At 44.4% G+C, this 20,062-nt stretch overlaps 2 protein-coding genes across 10 annotated transcripts in view; one reads left to right on the top strand and one right to left on the bottom strand.

Moving 5' to 3' along the window:
* ARMC3 (armadillo repeat containing 3) overlaps nt 1-20,062 on the bottom strand; it is a 143,341-nt gene that overhangs the window by 17,024 nt on the left and 106,255 nt on the right. For 8 of the 9 annotated variants that reach the window (XR_009462671.1, XM_014608959.3, XM_019497709.2 and 5 more), the window contains 3 exons: nt 8,164-8,332; nt 5,829-5,929; nt 3,984-4,085 (listed from right to left, as the gene is read on the bottom strand). Coding sequence is in view for 8 of the 9 variants with exons in the window: in XM_014608959.3 (XP_014464445.1) it covers nt 3,984-4,085; nt 5,829-5,929; nt 8,164-8,332 (372 nt within the window). In the remaining variant the exon portion in view is untranslated. The remainder of the gene's footprint in view (nt 1-3,983; nt 4,086-5,828; nt 5,930-8,163; nt 8,333-20,062) is intronic. The other variant, XM_019497729.2, reaches the window with a different exon arrangement.
* LOC132250943 (syncytin-A-like) lies at nt 9,536-18,458 on the top strand. Its single transcript, XM_059729073.1, has 2 exons — nt 9,536-10,133; nt 15,876-18,458. Exon 2 carries the CDS (start codon nt 16,484-16,486, stop codon nt 17,966-17,968), a length of 1,485 nt encoding a protein of 494 aa, XP_059585056.1. The 5' UTR covers nt 9,536-10,133; nt 15,876-16,483; the 3' UTR covers nt 17,969-18,458.

The raw sequence follows: 20,062 nt of genomic DNA, 5'->3' as shown, positions 1-20,062 counted from the left end.
GTCTCTGCCATTTTCCCAGGTTGTCTTTTCCCTGACAGTCTCCACTCACCAAAACATCTATTTCTATATGTTCTCTCATCCACAACCTGCTTTGGCAGTTATCTATGGAAGTGCTTTGGTTATGCTACATTCCTATTCCTGTGCAGGAGCTGATTCAGTGGGGTGCAATGGTGCAGTTGCACCTCTTCTTTGATTCCTGCTCTATCCAAACTTTAAAACCAACTGCCCAGGAGAGGCAGCAGCATTCAGACAGTGTTGAGGAAGTCTACTGACTTAATGGCTCATTATAATACACACCTGTTTCCTGCTAATCTCTCTTCACTCCACAGGTGTTAATGACCCTCTCCCCTTTCTAACTGTTTTGATATTCCATTAATCAAGTTATCCTTTCTTCTACAATTTTGCTGCCTGTTAGCTATTCCTGGTAATTTCTCTCTTCTGTTTCACAGCCCTGCAGACTGTTTTTAATTCTATCCGAAAACCTTAACTCAGGTGTGGTAATATTAACTCAGGTGAACATTAACTCAGGTATGGAAATGATTGACAGTGAAGTTCTGGATGCACAGAAAAGATGTTCAAGAAGGATAGATTTTCTTTTATAAATATGAATAAGAGATGTACATTTAGCTACAATGACAACAGGTCTAATAAAACAATATCCTTTAGACTATTTTTGCTTTGTTTGTTGTGTTTTTCAAGTTTAATATATAATCTAGCAGATTGATGCACATTCTAATAAAGTTATATTTGTTTTTACTTTGATTTTAAAATGAATAATATAGTACTGGGCCCCTAACATATTAGTAAAGCTTCTAGTTTCTCTTTAGCTGGAGAAAAACGTGTGGTATTACATGTGATGAGGCACCACACCACTTGCACCCTTCTTTTCAAAATCCTAAATCCTCCTATGCTCCTTCACATGTAGAACATCTTACGTAGCCACCAAGCACATCAACATTAGCAGGTAAGCAGATGCAGATACATCTGATCCCTGGGAAGCAGGTAGATTCAGCTACCAAATTGCTTCCCTTAGTGTCTTTATAGGAATCATGGGGAGGAGGGGTTTTAATTACAGCAATTTTTGGGAGCTGTTCTAATTAAAATGTCCACAGCATCTTGTGTATTTAGCATCCCACACTTCAACATGGTGGCAGAGGTGTTTTAACTAAAGCTCATTCAACAAGCTTTAGTTAAAGTGCCCCTGGCACCATTTTGAAATGTGGGGACGCTGAATATACATGGCAGAGAGTCTGCTCCAACACATTTTAATTAGAACGTGTTGGAGCAGCCATCCCGCACATGTATAGGCATCCATGGTTTTTCTCTTTCTCCTGCCCAACATCAGCAGGAACCAGAAGGGAAATGGCTGCTCCTGGTTGACATTATAAAAAACTTTACTTTTAATCAAATAATGAGACATCAGGCTTGGGTCTTGGATACATTTTACTTTTGTAGCACTACATGCACCCTTATATTATGACATATATGAGTGTCCATATATGTTCAGGCTGTTTGTAGCGCTACAAAGAAGATGGATCCACCAAAAAAAAATCCCATCTCAAACAGAAACTTTTTTGCAGTGCTGCCTTTGGTAGCATCACATATAACAACTGTACGGTTAAATGTAAAACTACAGGGGTGCTCTCAGGCCCCTAACATCCCGCAGTCCTCTGCTCTCCCTCCCCTTCTCCTCCTGATCAGCTGTTGCCACCACAGGCCACTTTCAAACAGCCTGATCAGTTCCTTCCTTGGAAGCCTATCAGGAACATGTTGGAGTATGTTATTTGTAGCACTCCAGTCAGAAAACAGTGCATGTGTGTAAGCCTCGCATGCCCTCACCACACTCTTTTTGTGACACTACAAATAGTGTATGTCTGACTTATTCTTCCTCTCCCTCTCTGTAAAAGACCCAAAGAAGAAAGGAGCTGAAAAGAGCTATAAAAGCCTGACTGAGAAAGAGACTCCGAGCTACATTCTTCACTAATCAGACCTCTGTATTCAAACCAGCACCAACATGGCACTAGAATAGAGAGGAAACAGCCCCTCCTCAAACAGTTCTCCAACTGAGGAGGAAATAAACTTGTAGCCCAATTTGATTTGGGGACAAGGGTAACAGGACTCTGTTGGGCTTGCAACTTCTTTGTGTGACTTCTAATTCTACATCATATTTGAGCGAGCAGGGCTACATATTGTATGTCCACTTTCTTTTTACATTGGTTTAAAGACTATACCTCTTTCAAAAATGAAATTTTGATCCTAGGGCTAGATCTAGCACCTATTTTTCAGCATCCTACCACTTAGAATCCAGAGCTCCTAGTTAGGCACCTGCACTCCCCCTGTGATTCAGAGGGAAAGGCAGGCACTTCAGATGGGATTCACAACAGCTGGCATATTAAGCAGAGGGCCATCTAAGCTTGGCAGAAGAAAACCTGAAAAGACAGTCTCTTAAATCCTTCCTCCTGGATTTGACTCCTGTCAGACTGAGAATCCAGGTCTCACATATTCTGAGCCACTGCTTTAATTACCATGATGGTCAATCTTTTTGAATGAAAATGGCTATTGTGCCCTGGCTATTGTGTTTTGCATAGAACTTAGTCCTGTGTGTGTTAGGCCTGCTCTAAGCACATCTATTGGTTTTGATCCCTCAAGTGACTTGGTGGAGGAATGCATGGTTTGTGATTCCCAAATCAGACTTGGTGTGAAATATGCATCATGTTGCTCAGGCCTGCATAGACAGCAACAGCTCTGGGCATGGCTAGAAGCAGAACTTTAGGCACTGAAAAATTCTCGGCAAAAACTAAGGTTGCCTATAGATGTCTTCTGACACATTCTAATTAGACCGTGTCAGAACAGACTCAGTTAATCGGGTCTGCTGGAGCGTTCTAATTAAAACACTCCAGCATGCCTCACCGTCATGTGCATTAAGTGCCTTGTGTTTCAAATTGGCTGCAGGGCTAGATCTAAACCTCATTAAATGAGCTTTAGTTAAAGTGCCCCACAGCCATTTTGAAAAGCAGGATGCTTAATACATATGATGGTGAGGCATTTTAATTAGTGTGGTTCTCTCTCTCCCCACCACCCCAAGCACATACATAAGAACCCTAAAGTTCCTAAGGGGTTACATTGAGTTTTTGAGGATTGTATTCTTGGATTTAAGTATTACATTCTGCCTAAGTCCCACTTTGGGTGCCTAAATCCTATGTTGATCTCGGCCCTAGGCTCCTTACATATAAGGAGATTGAGGCACCTAAGAATGAGATTCACAAAAGCTAGGATGCTTCCTGGAGAGTTCCCTTAACTAAGAAAACGTCACAGAGGGGGACATGGATTATACCACACTGATCAAGGGAAAGGATGCCTAACTTTGGAACACAAGTGGAAGGTTATATCAATCAGGATTGAGAACCCTGATCCCTGAACCCTGAAATTAGGCATTTAGGTTTGTCTTTTCTCTACTGTCATCAGGGTGGTGGTTCAACTGCAATTTTATCCAATAGCACAGTGATTAGAGCACAGAAGATATGAGAGACTACAGTTCAATCCTCTCCTCTGCCTGAAAGAGTTTGAAATTAGCTCAGATAAGTGCCCTTACTGTTAGGCCATGGTCATGCTCACTGTCCCTTACTCTGTCCTGATGAATATTTAACTATTTCATGCAAAGTGGAACAGTTTAAATAGCAGAGACTGAGAAAATCCTACCCTAAATATCCTGTAAGTTGGTGGTTACAGAATTTGTATGGGAGATGAGGGCTCAAAGCTCCCTGAGGCAGAAAAGAGAAATGAGTCCAAGGGTGCGTTTACATTCCCTTATAAAATACCTATAATTTTATTATTACAATAGAAAAGCATAACTATAAATTTAGAAATTGTTTCCCTTCCATTCAAATTGGCTTTAAAACAAGTAAAAGTCATTAAGCCTTGTTTGAATTCAGGTATCTGCACACTTATAGTTCAATGACTGCTAATAAATTCAAAGATCATACCTTGCTCTTTCTTTACTACTTTTTCTAAAAGTTGATGATGGCAACAAATTTATGGGTCGTCCATAAACTAGATCTTGTAATTTTTCCTCCACAGTAAGGGCACTGAAATAATACAAGGTATTTTTACATTACTGTATACTAATAGGCTTATTTTACCTTTAAAACAAAACAAACATATTTATACGAGAAGTAAAATATTATTCAGTTGTTGTGCCCGGTATACTGATGATAGGGTTTTACATGTGTGACAAAAGCAAAGAAAGAATATTTGATGGAATCAAGTACAACTTTAGGGGCCTGCAAAGAGTGTTGAGGTTCTCTCGAAGATCTCTACTGTATCAAATAGAAATTAAAAAGGGAGGGTAATGATAGTGGAGATTAGAAAAGGGGAGGGTTTACAATTTATAAAGTACTGACAAAGCCTTCTATAATCTGGGATGCTGTTCAGATTAAATTATTTACAGTTAAATAAAGTAAGTGTCAATCTTAAAATGTAACAGGAATTGTTAAGTGAGCTTTTATCTGCATAGGAAAGAGGTGGCCGTACTCCACCACAAAAAGTAAAGACCCCCTAAAAGCATAGCTGTTTGGCTGTGTCCTATCTTTGCTTAAAGTTCCAATTATTTGGTTGAGGAAGATAATGAACAAGGCTGCTTACAGACATTATAACCCCCTCCCCCCCCACCCAAAAAAACAAAAAAACCCAACCCCAAACACAAAACAATGCGCTTTACCAGAAGAACCAGAGCGCTACTTCTACCCTGCTCCACAGTGTCAGTATAGATCAGGTGCTTCAGCAGGGCATTTTAGAGTCTTTATCTAAAGCTGATTCAATTTAAACCTTTTATCTAAAGCTGATTCAATCAGCTTTAGATAAAAGTGCCAAAAAAGCCCCACTAATGTGCTGGATCTATACAGATGTTGGGTGAGCCAAATCCAGCTAACACACTGCCTTTTCTGGGCATGTGCTTGGCTCAACGCAGGAATGAGCAGAGTTTAAAGTAAAGTGCTGAATTTTTTGTTTGTTTGTTTGTTTTTAATGTGGCTTCTTTGCAATTCAGAGACTGGAATTCAGCTAAAGCAGTCTTGCTCAACCTTTCAGCCATCCAAGCTGGATGAGTGGTGTGGGGCTGGTCTGCAGGCCAGACCTGTAAACAAGGTTGATCTGTAGGCCTGATTCAGCATGGGGTTGGCACGTGGTATTAGTCCATGGGTGTGATCTGGAATGCCCCCCCAGCTGCATGCCCCAGATCCATCCACAAAAAAACTCCATATGCTGGCCTGGCCCCACACACTGGATCTGACTCTGGAAGCCATGGCAACTAATGCTGCCACAGCTCCTCTCCTGCAAAATTTCCAGACTTCTGAGGAGCCCCATGGGCTGGATGGGGCTCCATCAGCCATGAGCTCCATGAGCCAGATTTGGCCTATGGGCTGGAGATTGAGCACCACGCACCCAAAGGTCTTGATTTGTAATACAGATACTGGCTTTTCTAACTAAAAGCTTTGGAGTCCTGCCCCCCACCCCATACACACACATGCGCACACACACACCCAGGAATTAGTCAAAGGGCGCTAGATTGAGGAGCTTCTAGTGCTCATTTGTCTAAGGAAGTAAAAGCAACTGAATAATTTGCTTCTATTCAAAGGAAATAAAGAACTATAAGCATTCTTTATAAAATGCAGAATTATTGTTTTGTAAGAGCTGAAACAATATTAGGAACAAAGCAGATAACAAAATTCAAGCTAAAATATCATAGCACTACTGGGTTATCAGAAAGGCAAAGTGAAAAGCCCAAGTTATTTAAAAAAAAAAAACAATATTCCAAAGCAAATGTGACTCACACTTCTGGTGGTTTAATATTAACTAAGATTACAGCTCGACGATCATTAAGCTCTTGTGTACTCAGTTCCTCCAAAGACAAAAGTTTCACTCCAGGTTTTACCTACAAAAAAAATTTAATTAGAAGAGATAAGATATTTTATTCCACTAAAGTTGAATAGCTTACTTTGAAAGAATAAGTTAAAAAGATTAATTTAAGATGCCAAATATTTAACAGAATAAACATGAAAACTTAAAATTACAAATACATCCAAATATATATAAAATCATGTTTTCATTTACCTGTCATAGAGAAGATGTTTTAAAAGTGACTACAATGTAAGTTACTTTACAACACTGTAAGTGTTGTTATTCTTACTAATATTGCATCCTGAACAAGTTTAGAATAAAGACAGATAGGTTCATGCTTCTGAAGTCTATACAATCTAGGCTGTGATTTTCAAAAGCACCTAAGTAACTAAGCAGTACAATTGCACTTAAAGTCAATTAGACACTTCTGAAAATCCCATTCCCAATTTAAAAACAACCCAACGCTAGATGACAAAGTAGGGGTGATATTTATGGAAGTGGCATTTTCTGGGAAAGAATGCTATGACAGAGAGACACACTTGATAATATATATATCTGGGGCAGATCGGGGGGGGGGGGGGGGTATAGTAGTGTAGTTGCACCCTGCTTCAACAGTGTAGCTCACCTGCTGGTGACTCCAGTTCCCTGCAGCCACAGATGCCCCTGCAGAGTCCAAAGCACAGCTGAAGCACCAACCTGGGGGGGATACCCAGGGACCAAGCAGAGAGCAGGTAAGGAAGTGGGGGACCTGCCACTGCCCCAGCTGACAAGGGCAGAGGAAGTTCCAGGTCATTTATGCCATTCCACTGGGGCCTGCTGGGAGCTGCTGCATGGGGTGCTAGGCTTGGTAACTTTGGCAGTGGGTAGGTCCCTGCTCCCCATCTTCATACCTGGGTTTCCTCAGCACTGCAACTGTGGGGAGTGGATATGCTGAGTGCTGGGCTGTGCCAGGGACTGCAGCTTTGGTAAGCAGTCCTCCCTTCCTGAGTCTGCTCTTGGCCAGCAGGGAAAACCCAGGGGGACTAGGCAGGGAGCAGACACTGGAAGTGGGGGACCTACCTGCCACTGCCATCAGCTGAGCCTAACACCCCATGGAGCTGCTCATGGCTGTCCCTGGCCGGAGCAGGGTAGAAACAGCTCTGGGGCTTCCCCTGCCCTGGACCAGTGGGGGACAGCAGTGGTAGGGGGCTGATCCCCCCCTTCCTATGTCTAGTAGCACCCCCTGCTAGAGAAGGGGAGGGGGAAAAGGGGGAGGAATGGAGGTGCTGCTGAGTGCTAGAGGGTAGGGGCTGCCCAGAGTGAGCTAAGGGGCATAGGCGACACATGGGGGGGGTACAGGGGGCACATGCCCCCCTGAAATTGGTCACTGCCGCCATTGCCAGCATCTGTGGGCAGTCACCGCTTGCCTCCCTGCCACCAACACCACTGCGGCCGTCTGCAAGCAGTCCCCACTCGGCCCGCCCTCACTGCCGACGTCACCACGGCCACCTGTGGGTGGTCCCCACATGGCCCAGCATTGCCGCTGACATCACTGCAGCTGCCTCTGGGTGGTCCCTGCTTGGCCTGCCCTCACCGTCGATGTCACCATGGCTGCCTACAGGCGGTCCCTGCTCGCCGCCGCCGTGCCCCCGCTGCCAACAATGCTGCTGCCACCAGTGGGTGGTCGCTGTGCCCCTCCTAGCCTCAGGAGGCGTGAGTCATTCATGGTAGGGGGTAAAGAGGCAAGGGAGTCCTACTTATTTTGGGGACTCAAAAAAGTCCTTGGCATAGGCTACTGCAGTGTGATCTGCCTCCTGGGATTGGGATGGCTGCACCCACCCCCATAGCCCACGCCCCCTTTTCAAAATCTTGGATCTGTGCGTGTACAGATCCTTTCAGTTCCTTAGTTCTTTTGGTGAAAAGGACAAGTTTTAGGTGGTAGGTTATATTGTGGTGAAAGAAAACAGGAACACAGTTGAATGTCTTGAGGTGTGATCTAGAAAAGGAGACAGGTTGCATAGCATACAGGGGATCATAAAGATTTCCTCTGTGGGAGCAGCATCACAACACATATGGAATCAACTGTGAATGAAAGAGATTAAAAACCTAATCATGTGTATCAGCATTAGAAGGGATGCAAGACAATTTCAGGGGGCCGGTTTGTGGCCCTTGCTTTGACTCCTTCATACTCTGCTGGCACTAAGAGGTCACAAACTCATTACTCTGCCTGTTAAGGACTAAAACATCAGGTCCATCATGCATCTTAAAATTAATGTTAAAGTAATTTACCTGACCATAATCATAGAAGCTGTCAGTAATGATGTTACTGAATGATAAATACCCCAACTGGCTGTATTTTTGTGAAAGGTCGTTATCAAGTAGCTTGTCCAAAGCTCTTTCACTGAAGTGATTTCTGCGCCCCATGGACAGGTTAATTTCTTCCAGGATATCTAATGCACTGTACAACACAATACAAACAATTGTTCAATTAATGGGATTAATCCATCATTAAGGGCTAGTTAGTTATTTATAACACAGTTTAGAGGTAGTCATCTATACTGCTGTGTCTAAGACATGCATTCATTACTCAATCCTGGCCTCCTGTCCTCTGGGCCACCAATGAACTCTGAATGCTGCATAGGATTCTGTCTGGAGGAGAAAACATATTTTGCAGGGCTCAGAATCAAAAGCAATTCCTCCAGCCAATTAAATCATCACAGAAAGGATTTTGGAAAGAATCCCTTCAGTTAGAAAGATGTTGACTACAAAAGAGATCTGGAGTAAAAGTAGAGAATAAGGAAACACACTCAGAAGTCAGATAAGGACTTGGCAAGTTAACCATGAGTAGATAACAATTTCAGGAATTTGTGTATGTAAAAAGTATTCATGCTAATATAATTCTATGAACTCTGCATCCTTATGTTTTGTGACTGTCTTTTTACTGTGTTTTGCTTTATGGTCTTTCATACATAGAGACACAGGAGTAGTTCTAACATGTTTATCCTTGAACAGGTTGATTTTTGAAGTCCCTGAATTGGTCTAACCTGAGAAGAACAAAAGAGCAACTGCATCCTTGAATAAGGTGGCAAACTTTGAAAGAAAGACTCCACAAGGCCATGTGTGAGAGGTAGGATGTTGGCTTCTTTGGAAGATATAGATCCAAATCCCAAAGAATGTTCAAGAGAGGAGGGGAAAGCGAGGCAGCCATATAGGTGTTTTAGGAATCTGTGGGTGAAATGTGCTTGCGAATGTTTAAAAAGAAATTATTTCACCTAGGGGACATACAGACGAGCTTGGTGACATTTCCCAGCTGGAACACTGCAAAACACTGCAGCCTGCTCTAGCACCAACTAAGGGGAACTAAAGGAGGCTGCAGTGATCTGTGACTCTTGCACCCCACCCCTCCAGCTACTTCCCACAGAGAGGGAAGGTAGAGGGGAGAGCAGACTGCCAGAGCGGAGAGGTAAGTGCCAGGAGGAGGTGGGTGGGAGGAGCTTCCTGCTACCAGAAATCCAATTGTCCAGTCACCAAACCAGAAACCTCTCCTTTCCCCTCTCAGCCAAGCAAAGTGGTAGAGGAGATCTGGTGAGGACCCTGGGAGTCAGCAAGGGTCTTGCTGGGAAGGGGGAATAAGGAGGTAAGTTCAGCTCTGATTCCTGTGTGGAATCAGAAAAAATATATGCCTTAAACTTTGATTATTTTAGTTATAAGATGACATAACCGCTTTGTGTAGAATTGCTGGCTCGGTACAGTAGAACAGATAAGGGCAAGTGTTTGTTCTTTGTAACTCTTCTGCAAATGCTTCGCTCACCACGGCCTTGAAGGTAGAAAAAAAAAGTATGTACAAAGTAGATTTCCAGGTGCAAGAAGGAGGTTTGTGAACTAACCCCACCTCCCCCATAATTCCCATCCTGATAACAGCAAAGAAATAATGAAGTAATATTATAGCCGCTTTTCATGCTAATTTCACTATATGATCACGTGAGTTGTAAGCGACTGTTAAAAAGTATATAAGCCTCCTGATTTTGCTCTTGGGGGGGGGACCCCTTCCAAGTGCTTGGGAAATCCATGTCACTTTGGAACTCCCCCTACAGCTGTAGTTTCTTTTGAATAAAAGCTTCTGCTGACCTGACCCAAAAGTACTCTGCGTGTGTTTCCACGACAATTCCTGGTGCCGTGACTCGGATCCAGAACACAGGCTGAGGAAGGAGGACCGCAGGCTACCCCCCCCCCGAACCCTGAGGCGCCAAACTTGAGAGGTAAGAGACCTAATTCAAAATCTCTATTGGGGTTTCGGAGGAGGACTGCCTGTAGGCTCCCAACTTGGCCGTGGTAACTGGATCTGAACCTTGTTAAAACAGGTCAGTCTGAACCTTACTGCTGGCTAAAATTTTCTGTCTGGTAAAGGATCCCATTTTGTGTCTGGTAACATACGTTTTAGGGAGAAACTGTTTGAGGCACCTTCATCCAACAGCACATCAGGCTTGTAGTTAATTAACTAAGGCGGTGTGGGGTAGGAGGTCTGGCTGACTGAATAAATGTGCATGTGTGTGTGTATTTAGAAATATGAGCCACTGACCAGGACTGAGACTACGGTTGGGCTCAGCCGCCCCAATTCTGCCTGACAGGGCAGTTTTGAAAGCAAGAGGGCCCAACTGGAACCTCGTGACCCAGTGGACAGGGCTTATTGAATGAATGTGTGTGTGTATTTAGAAATATGAGCCACTGACCAGGACTGAGACTACGGTTGGGTTCAGCCGCCCCAATTCTGCCTGACAGGGCAGTTTTGAAAGCAAGGGGACCCAACTGGAACCTCGTGACCCAGTGGACAGGGCGTCTGAGTGATTTTGTCTTTTCCAAACCCCTCGTCCCAGTAGCTTCTGCTGAAAGCAGGAGTGAAAGGATCCCTCTAGTGTTTCCCTCCCCATTTCCATTTTATGAGCCGGTGTCGGGTCAGAAGCCTTTTGTCTGGGCAGTGAAAAACTGCGGGGCAAGGCACTGAGCGGCCCGGACATCCTAAATAAGCCTCTCCTACGTCTCCCTGTGTGACTGAAAATGGGAACAAGTCAGTCTAAACAGGTTCCTGTCCCCCCTAAGGGGACTCCGGCGTACTTTATGTACACACACTATTCTCCCGAGACTTGCAAGTACCTGGATAAGTGGAACTGGTATACTAGGGATGATCCTGTGAAACATTTTCCACAGGAAGGAACATTTGATCAGGATAAAATAGTGCACTTGAGAGGGGCGTTAGAGTCCCGTGGATCCAAAACACCACAAAACCAGTGGGACGCGTTCTTTTATTGGTATGATGAAATGTCCAAAAGGCGGACAGAATCTCAAACTAGGAGCCTAAAAGACTCTCAAGAAAAATTAAAACAGCAGTTAAAAGCTGTTCGGGAGAAATTGGCTGCTCCCCCAAATTACACGCTGGCCACCACTCCGATGTATCCAGCATTGCCCGGGGCGCCCCCACCACTGGAGCCAGCAGAGGATATCCTTGACCTTTGTTTGAACCCTGCTCTCCTGGGACTCCCACATCAGCAACAACCGGTTCAACATCAGGCTGCAGCCCAGGCTAGTGACCCATTAGCGGAAGCTCCTTCAGTAAATCCATCCACGGAGCTTAATAGTCCGGACTCATCCACCATATCTGCCACTCAATCATCACCAGTGTGGCAATTTACTCCTGGGTCACAACCCACCACAGGTGTATTTAGAAGAATGGGAATAGGCATGGAAAGATCTCCCATCAATCTGAGATCCCGAACTGCACAAGTTTACCCCCTAAGACAAATGCCAGGCATTGGCACCGATGGACAAAATATAGTAACTGTGCATGCACCCTGGACTCCAGGTGATCTCTACAATTTAACTCAAAAGTTCCCAAAAATCAGGGAAGACCCAGAAAAATTTCAGGAAGAATTGCAGACTGTTATAAATTGTTATAATCCAACATGGGCTGACATTAATCAGCTCATGCGATCCATTTTGCCCAAGGAAACTATGCTACGTCTGTACGCTGCCTGTACTTGGCCAGATCAAAACCCAGGGATTGGCCAAGACTTTATTGACAAGAGAAATGCTTTGGTTCAGGCAGTTCTCACAATTTGCCCAAAAAAGGCAGACTGGACCAAAATAAATACCTGTAAACAAAACAAAAATGAACACCCCAGTGACTATTTAGAACGCCTCAAACAGGCATTTGAACGATACTCAGGAATGGATAACCCAGTCGGAAATGCTAAACAAGCAATAGTGGCAGCATTCATCCAGGGACTTAACCCTAAAATTGCTGAGAAAATTCAAACAGTAATTATTGGCTGGGAAACTAAAGATTTGACTGAAGTCCTTGCTGCGGCTAACCATTTTCATAACAAATTGGAACCGTCTAAAGACAGTGCCAAGTTTAAGTTAATGGCCTTACAGATTTCTCAGTTGCAGGGTCCAGGTAGAGGAAGGGGACGAGGACGGGGAAGGGGAGGCCCGGGTAGATTCAGGGGAAGAGATAGATCCTTGAGCCCACAAAACCCAGGCTATGGGAACCAATGTCATTATTGCAAGCAAGAAGGACATTGGAAATCAGAATGCCCCAACCGCCCCGGCCAAGGACCCAGCCCCCAGCCCCCACCTCCACTTCCTGTCAATTTTCCCAGTGTTGAATAGGACAGCCTGAGGGACAGTGACATCATTGCTCCTTTGCTTGCTACTGACCAATCTGGTCCGTTTGTTGAATGCCTTATTTCTGGTAAACCTGTCTCCTGTCTTGTCGACACCGGAGCGTCCCGCTCCACGCTAAAGGCTGCTGAGTTTCCTTTTCTACCTTATTCTCCTGAAACTGTAAATGCTGTCGGTATAGGCGGACAACCTATCCCACATCCCGTCTCTGAACCTGTCTCCATCTCTATTGGCCCTTTGTCTGAGAATCATGCCTTTCTTCTTAGCCCCTGTGCACCTGTCAACCTTCTTGGTAAGGATTTGCTGTGTAAACTGGGATGCGTGATTTATTGTAGCCCAGATGGTGTTTACCTTGAGGTACTGGAACATAGGGAAACCGAGCTTGTGGCTTTGCTAACCCAGGAGTACTCTGATCCTGACACTTCCTTCTTGCAAGAGGAACTGTTGGCACGAGTACCTCCACAGCTGTGGTCCACCCATGCGAATGAAGTGGGGCACATGCTGAGTGCTGAACCAGTGCGTATCATCCTGAACCCTGCCAAGCCACTTCCTCGTGTCCCACAGTACCCCATCTCAAAGGAAGCTGAGGAAGGGATCAAGCCTGTCGTTTCCTCACTCCTTGAGCAAGGGATTATTGTCCCAATACGCTCCCCTTGCAACACACCTATCCTACCTGTCAAAAAACCTGGTAAAGATACGTATCGCTTTGTGCAAGATCTTCGAGCTGTAAATGCCGCTGTGTTACCCGCTTTCCCCGTGGTCCCTAACCCTGCCACTATTCTTTCCTGTATCCCTTCAGATGCTACATATTTCACAGTAGTGGATCTTTGTTCTGCTTTTTTCTTTATCCCCGTTCATAAGGATAGCCAGTATCTGTTTGCATTTACTTATCAGGGATTTCAATATACCTGGACAAGACTCCCTCAGGGATATACAGAGTCCCCAACCCTGTTTTCCCAGATCCTAAAAAAAGATTTGGATCCTATCACGTTCAAAGGGGGGTCCACCCTTGTTCAGTACGTTGATGATCTATTGTTAGCCTCACCCACTTTAGAGGCCTGTGAGCAAGATACTTTGACACTCCTCACAGCTTTAGCTCAGAAAGGCCACAAGGCCTCAAAATCTAAATTGCAGCTCTGCAAGTCTAAGGTACATTATTTAGGGCATGATATCTCAGCAGGAGAACGACACCTTTCCCCTAGTAGAGTTGAAGCTATCCTCAACATTCCCAAACCTATGACTAGAAAACAGATGAGGGGATTCTTAGGTACAACGGGTTATTGTAGACAGTGGATCCTGGGTTATGCTGCTTTCGCAAAACCCTATTCACTCATGATACCATGCCAGAACCCCTCCCTTGGACTCCTGAAGCTGAACAAGCATTTGTGGCCCTTAAGCAAGCCCTCACTCTTGCTCCTGCTCTTGGACTTCCTAATTCTAAGAAACCCTTTATCTTGTTTTGTCATGAATGGGAAGGAATCGCTTTAGGAGTACTCACTCAGCTGCATGGTGAAAAGCATCGCCCAATTGCATATTACAGCTCTGCCCTTGATCCCGTAGCTGCAGGACTTCCTCCTTGCCTCCGTTCAGTTGCAGCTGGTGCCTTGTTGGTTGAAAAGGCAGATTCTCTAGTTTTGGGACACTCTTTAACCGTTGCAGTTCCACATGCTGTGATGGCCCTTCTGCTCAAGGGCAAAACTCAGCACATTTCCAATTCCCGTCTTACTAAATATGAGAAACTTCTACTGTCAGCTGCAAATGTAACCTTAAATCGCTGTTCAATTCTGAATCCTGCGTCACTTCTGCCTATTGCCTCTGATGGTGAGCCTCATGATTGCCTGTCTATCACAACTCAATTGTTAACCCCTCGAACTGACCTCAAGGACATTCCTATCCCGAACTCTGACCTTGTTTTGTTTGTTGATGGTTCCTGTCTTAGAAATGATGCAGGCAAATTAGTTGCGGGATATGCAGTATGCACTCAGTATGCTGTTTTGGAAGCCTATTCTTTACCCCAAGCTCGTTCTGCTCAAGTTGCTGAACTCATTGCTTTAACACGTGCTTGCATTCTTGCAAAAAATCAAACCACAACCATTTATACTGACTCTAAGTATGCTTTTGGTGTTGTTCATGATTTTGGACAAATCTGGAAACAAAGAGGGTTCCTCACTTCATCAGGGACCCAAATCAGTCATGGTTGTTATGTAAAAGCGCTCTTAGAAGCTGTTCAATTGCCTCTTGCTATTGCTATTGTTAAATGTAAAGCTCATGAGAAACCGTTTGATGATGTCACACGAGGAAATGATCTGGCAGACCGTTCTGCCAGAAATGCGGCCCTTTCTGGCCCACAGGCTCCTAACTCTGTTTTTGTTTGTTTTTCAGCAAACCAGTCTCCTTTGGCTAGCCTTTCAAGTCTGGCCCTTCTTCAAAATCAGGCCCCAAAAAAGGAAATAAATGACTGGCTGCGTGCAGGATGTTCACTGCACCCCGACTCTCTCTGGCGCTCCCCGGACGGCCGCCTGGTGGCGCCTAGAGAGCTTTTGCCACATCTTGCTCGTTTAACCCACTCTGTGGCCCATACGAGCAAAGGAGGAATGATTGCTACAGTACAAAGAAATTGGTTTGCCCCAAATTTTCCTTCCATGGCACAACAGTACTGTAGCTCCTGTCCCATCTGCTTAGCTCACAACATTGGGCAACGGGTAAAAACGACACCCGCAGCCCATCCCCCTCCATGGGGATCGTTTGTAAATCTGCAAATTGATTTTGTGCAGCTACCTAAGTGCTGTTCTTATGAGTACATTCTTGTTATTATTGATGTGTTCTCTGGATGGGTGGAAGCCTACCCATGCGTACGTGCTGATTCCATCACTGTAGCAAAGAAATTGCTCAAAGAATTCATCCCTAGATTTGGATTGCCCCTCACAATAGATAGTGACCGTGGCACCCATTTCACAGGACAGATAGTAAAAAACATCTGCCAAGCACTCAACATACAGCAACACCTACACTGTAGTTATCATCCACAGTCAAGTGGTGCTGTAGAACGTAAAAACTCTGATTTAAAAACGCGCATTTCGAAGATTTGTGCTGAAACAGGCCTCAAATGGCCTGATGCACTGCCCATTGCTCTTATGCACATTAGAAACACTGTTAACAGAAAACATGGCCTAACCCCTTATGAAATACTCATGGCACGACCCATGAGGATGCCAGCTACACCACCTGTTGCCCCTCACCAAACAGACCTACAATTAACTGATGAAACTGTACTAAATTATTGCAAGGCATTAATGAAGTATGCCAGGTCTGTTCATTCACAGGTCCAAGAAGCCTTACCTCAACCACCGGATGTTCCCTGTCACAACCTCGAACCAGGGGATTGGATCTACGTAAAGGTCTATCAACGGAAAAACGCACTTCAACCCAGATGGAAAGGACCTTTCCAGGTACTTCTAACCACTAATTCTGCTGTTCGTTGCCAAGGTCACCAAACGTGGACTCACGCCTCGCACTGCAAGAAGGTATCACCTCCATTGGACCCCGAAGCAGCTGTATTCCAACCAAGGTTGGGATCTTTCCCTGAGGCCAAGGACAAAGACCCTCAGGACCTCACTCAGGCAAGTGAGGAGCATCAGGGTGCAAGTGCTAGTAACCTCTCCCCTGCACCCAACACCTCAGCCCAGCCGGATTCATCAGTTGAAGAACGAAGATATCATCTTTGGCCTCGAAGAAAGTGAATGCTCCCATTCGGAAGATCACCACCTCGATCAAGACCAAGAGCCGACATTATCAGTCCTTTAGGTAACTTGAGCCCAGAGGACGAAGAAAGACTTTGGCTGCCATCCTGGGTTTGGCTGGTAGTGTTCTTTTTCTTACTGGTGCTGGTTATGTTTGTTGTTAAGATTCTTTGTCCCTCCTGTATCTAAAAATGGCACTGATATCCTTATATATCACACTTGGGTATCTCAGTATCACCCAAGGGGGGTGGGAGAAAAATTTGTATTTGCAGATCTCCCATGCGGTGGCTCAAGCTGGAAATAAAAGTGACTGCTGGATATGCTCTCACAGCCCAGCACACCTACACCAAGGAATCCCAATGATCGGAGTACCAATATCCCTCCAGCAATGGGGAACAATAAACGGCGGCTTCGTTAGACACTACTCGTTAGCTGCCCATCGGTCCGCTCCTAAAGAATGGAGGGCCGCCCCTGCTAACTGGATAATCTCCCCAAGAGTAGAGGCGCCTTTCTGTTACAGATCCAACAACACCGGAGCTTATAATAAAGCCACACCTGTAGGACACTACCCTCATTGCCTAACTACTCTAGATTATAGCCCTAGTAGCACCAGTGGAATCCTGTTGGGTAACGTACCCTCTCTCAATTGTACAGGATTCATGGTCTACAACTTTTCTAAGGAACCTCATGTTGCTCTCATTGCAAACAGATCGGAATTTTACATTCACTCCAATTTTACTTCTTGTAATATATCTCGGTCCAGCAGGATAGCAGCTGAACGTGGACCGTCCTATACGATGCATATCAATCGAAAGTGCCGGATAGGGCACAACAACTGTCGAGATTTGAGTACCCTTTCTGCCCCAGGCCTTTACTGGCTCTGCGGAAACAGGGCTCATAAAATCTTGCCCTGGAATTGGGTGGGGGCATGCACTCTTGGACGTGTTATCCCTGGTTTCGAAATGCATAGTGCAATATATCTGGAACAAGTAAAAAATTTCAACCATCACATGAAAAGGGCAGTTAACCCCTTAGCTACCAGAAACACAGGGTTCCATCGATTTGTGAGAACCTTCATACCGTGGCTTGGAGTAAGAGAATTGGAACTAGCCATAATTAACATTTCAGCCACAATGGAAGCTATGGGAAATGCCACTGCGGATGCAATTCAGGCTCTGCAAAAAGAGATCTCCCAGATCTCACAAGTAACTATACAACACCGCATAGCCCTAGATTACCTATTGGTATCCCAGGGAGGAGTATGTGCCTTAGTAAACTCCACCTGTTGTGTCTATGTCAATCAGGACATGCGAATCGAAACTGACATTCGCAAAATCCGAAATCAGTTAAGGGTCCTACATCAAGTGGCCTCAGAAAATACTGACTGGGGTCTAGAAGAAATGTGGTCTTGGCTAACCTCCTGGCTCCCAGATTTCGGGGCCCTTGGCAAGAAAATCCTGTATGGAATATTGTTTGTCTTGATAGTTCTGATAATGTTCTATGTCTTAATGCAACTGATCCTCTGCTGCGTGAAAGCCAGCAGGGGAAGCTTTAGCAAGGCAAGAAAACCCACAGCAGAGTCTAGAATAATGGTGTTACAAAAGTGTGAGCAGATTGAAAGAAAACATGAAAGGCTGCATGATGAAATAGAGGGGCTCATGAGAATGGAAATTTAAGGCTAAAGTGAGACTAAATAGTCTCAAAGGGGGGGGGGCTGTGGAATCAGAAAAAATATATGCCTTAAACTTTGATTATTTTAGTTATAAGATGACATAACCGCTTTGTGTAGAATTGCTGGCTCGGTACAGTAGAACAGATAAGGGCAAGTGTTTGTTCTTTGTAACTCTTCTGCAAATGCTTCGCTCACCGCGGCCTTGAAGGTAGAAAAAAAAAGTATGTACAAAGTAGATTTCCAGGTGCAAGAAGGAGGTTTGTGAACTAACCCCACCTCCCCCATAATTCCCATCCTGATAACAGCAAAGAAATAATAAAGTAATATTATAGCCGCTTTTCATGCTAATTTCACTATATGATCACGTGAGTTGTAAGCGACTGTTAACAAGTATATAAGCCTCCTGATTTTGCTCTTGGGGGGGGACCCCTTCCAAGTGCTTGGGAAATCCATGTCACTTTGGAACTCCCCCTACAGCTGTAGTTTCTTTTGAATAAAAGCTTCTGCTGACCTGACCCAAAAGTACTCTGTGTGTGTTTCCACGACACCTGTTTGGCTCTGACAGCAGCAAGGATAATCAAAGGTCTGGCAGGGGCTCCTGCAGGGACATGGCAGTGCCCTGGGACTCAAAGCAGGATTCAAAAGCTAGACAGCTCCTTGTCTCAGTGCACAAGTAACAAAAACTGAAATGCTCCAGAACAGTAACTCATTTCAAGAGGAACTATATTGGAGTGTTTTAGCCATTTTGCAGTGGGCTTGTACATCTGTACAGCTGGCCCCCTCAAAAGCTTTAAAGGCATTTCAGAATTTTCAACTGTTACTTCTGTCTGCACCCACTATATTTCTTGTGCTATTTGAAGTAAAATAATTATACTTGAGCACTTTGTAAGGCCTGTGTCTAGCTGTGGACACATGTTCATTTGTAGTGCTACCAAGTAGCAGGAGACATAAAAGACAATAAGAAAAGACAATAAACACATTAGAAATAAGAGAAAGAGGATGGAAAACATAGATGCATTACTTAACAGAAAAGGAAAGCAAATAATTGATAACAAAGGGAAGTTGGATATGTTCAAGGCATATTTTACTTCAGTCTTCACAAAAGTCATTAATTATGATCAAAAGCTTAGCTCAATTAATATTAACAACTAGGAGACAAAAATGAAGATCAGAACAAGGAAACAATGATTAAAAATACTGAGATACATTATATATTCAAGTCAGCAGGGCCTGATGAAATCTATTCCAGAGTATTTTAGGAATAAGCTAAAGCAATCTCTGACCATTAGAGATTGTTTTGGAGAGCTCATGGAGAACAGGGACAGACCCTGAAGACTGGAGAAAGTCAAACACAACAGCCATCTTTAAAAAGGGGAGAAAGGAAGAGCCAAGGAATTACAGACCTGTCAACCAAACTTGAATAACCAGAAAATACATTTATCTAACATGGTGGGGGGGTCCAAATGGAGCTGCTTGGTGAGTATCCAGTATGGGTTCTAACAGCAGGGCTATGAGAATTAGATGCATTTTATAGTAACAAATATATAATCATTCTGGAAAGTTCTGGTTCTGTCATAAACCCTCCAGCTTAACATCATTTCCTCAGCTGAAATGTTTGGGTGCCTATACACGAGCAGGAAGGCTGCTCAGATGCACTGTAATTCCAGTGTGTTGGAGCAGACTGGATTAATCAAGTCTGCTGGAATGTGGCAATTACAGTGCTCCACCAGTCTCCTGCATCTCATGTATCAGTGTCCCTGTGCTTCAGAATGGCAGTGGGGGCGCTTTATCTAAAGTTCGTTTGATAAGCTTTAGAAAAAGTGCTCCCACCACCATTTTGAAGTGCAGGGATGCTGATACACAAGACACTCTGGGCACTTTAATTAGAGTGGCTCTGAGAGCCGCAGCTCCAAGAGCTGCTCTAATTAAAGCACCCCCTGGCCCACTCCCAGAGCACATGTATAAGCTTTATGTATGGAAACTGCAGTCTTTGAGGAGGAATTAAATATGGTAATTCCCTTGCACAGTATACTTTTTGTATTGTTCCAGCACAGCTACTTTTCAGGATATTTCAGTACATTACATTAGGACACGGAAG

This window comes from Alligator mississippiensis, chromosome 5 (assembly GCF_030867095.1).
Source record: "Alligator mississippiensis isolate rAllMis1 chromosome 5, rAllMis1, whole genome shotgun sequence".
Taxonomy (NCBI): domain Eukaryota; kingdom Metazoa; phylum Chordata; order Crocodylia; family Alligatoridae; genus Alligator; species Alligator mississippiensis.
Note: the sequence above shows the minus strand (reverse complement) of the source record. Positions and strands in the feature narration are given on the sequence as shown.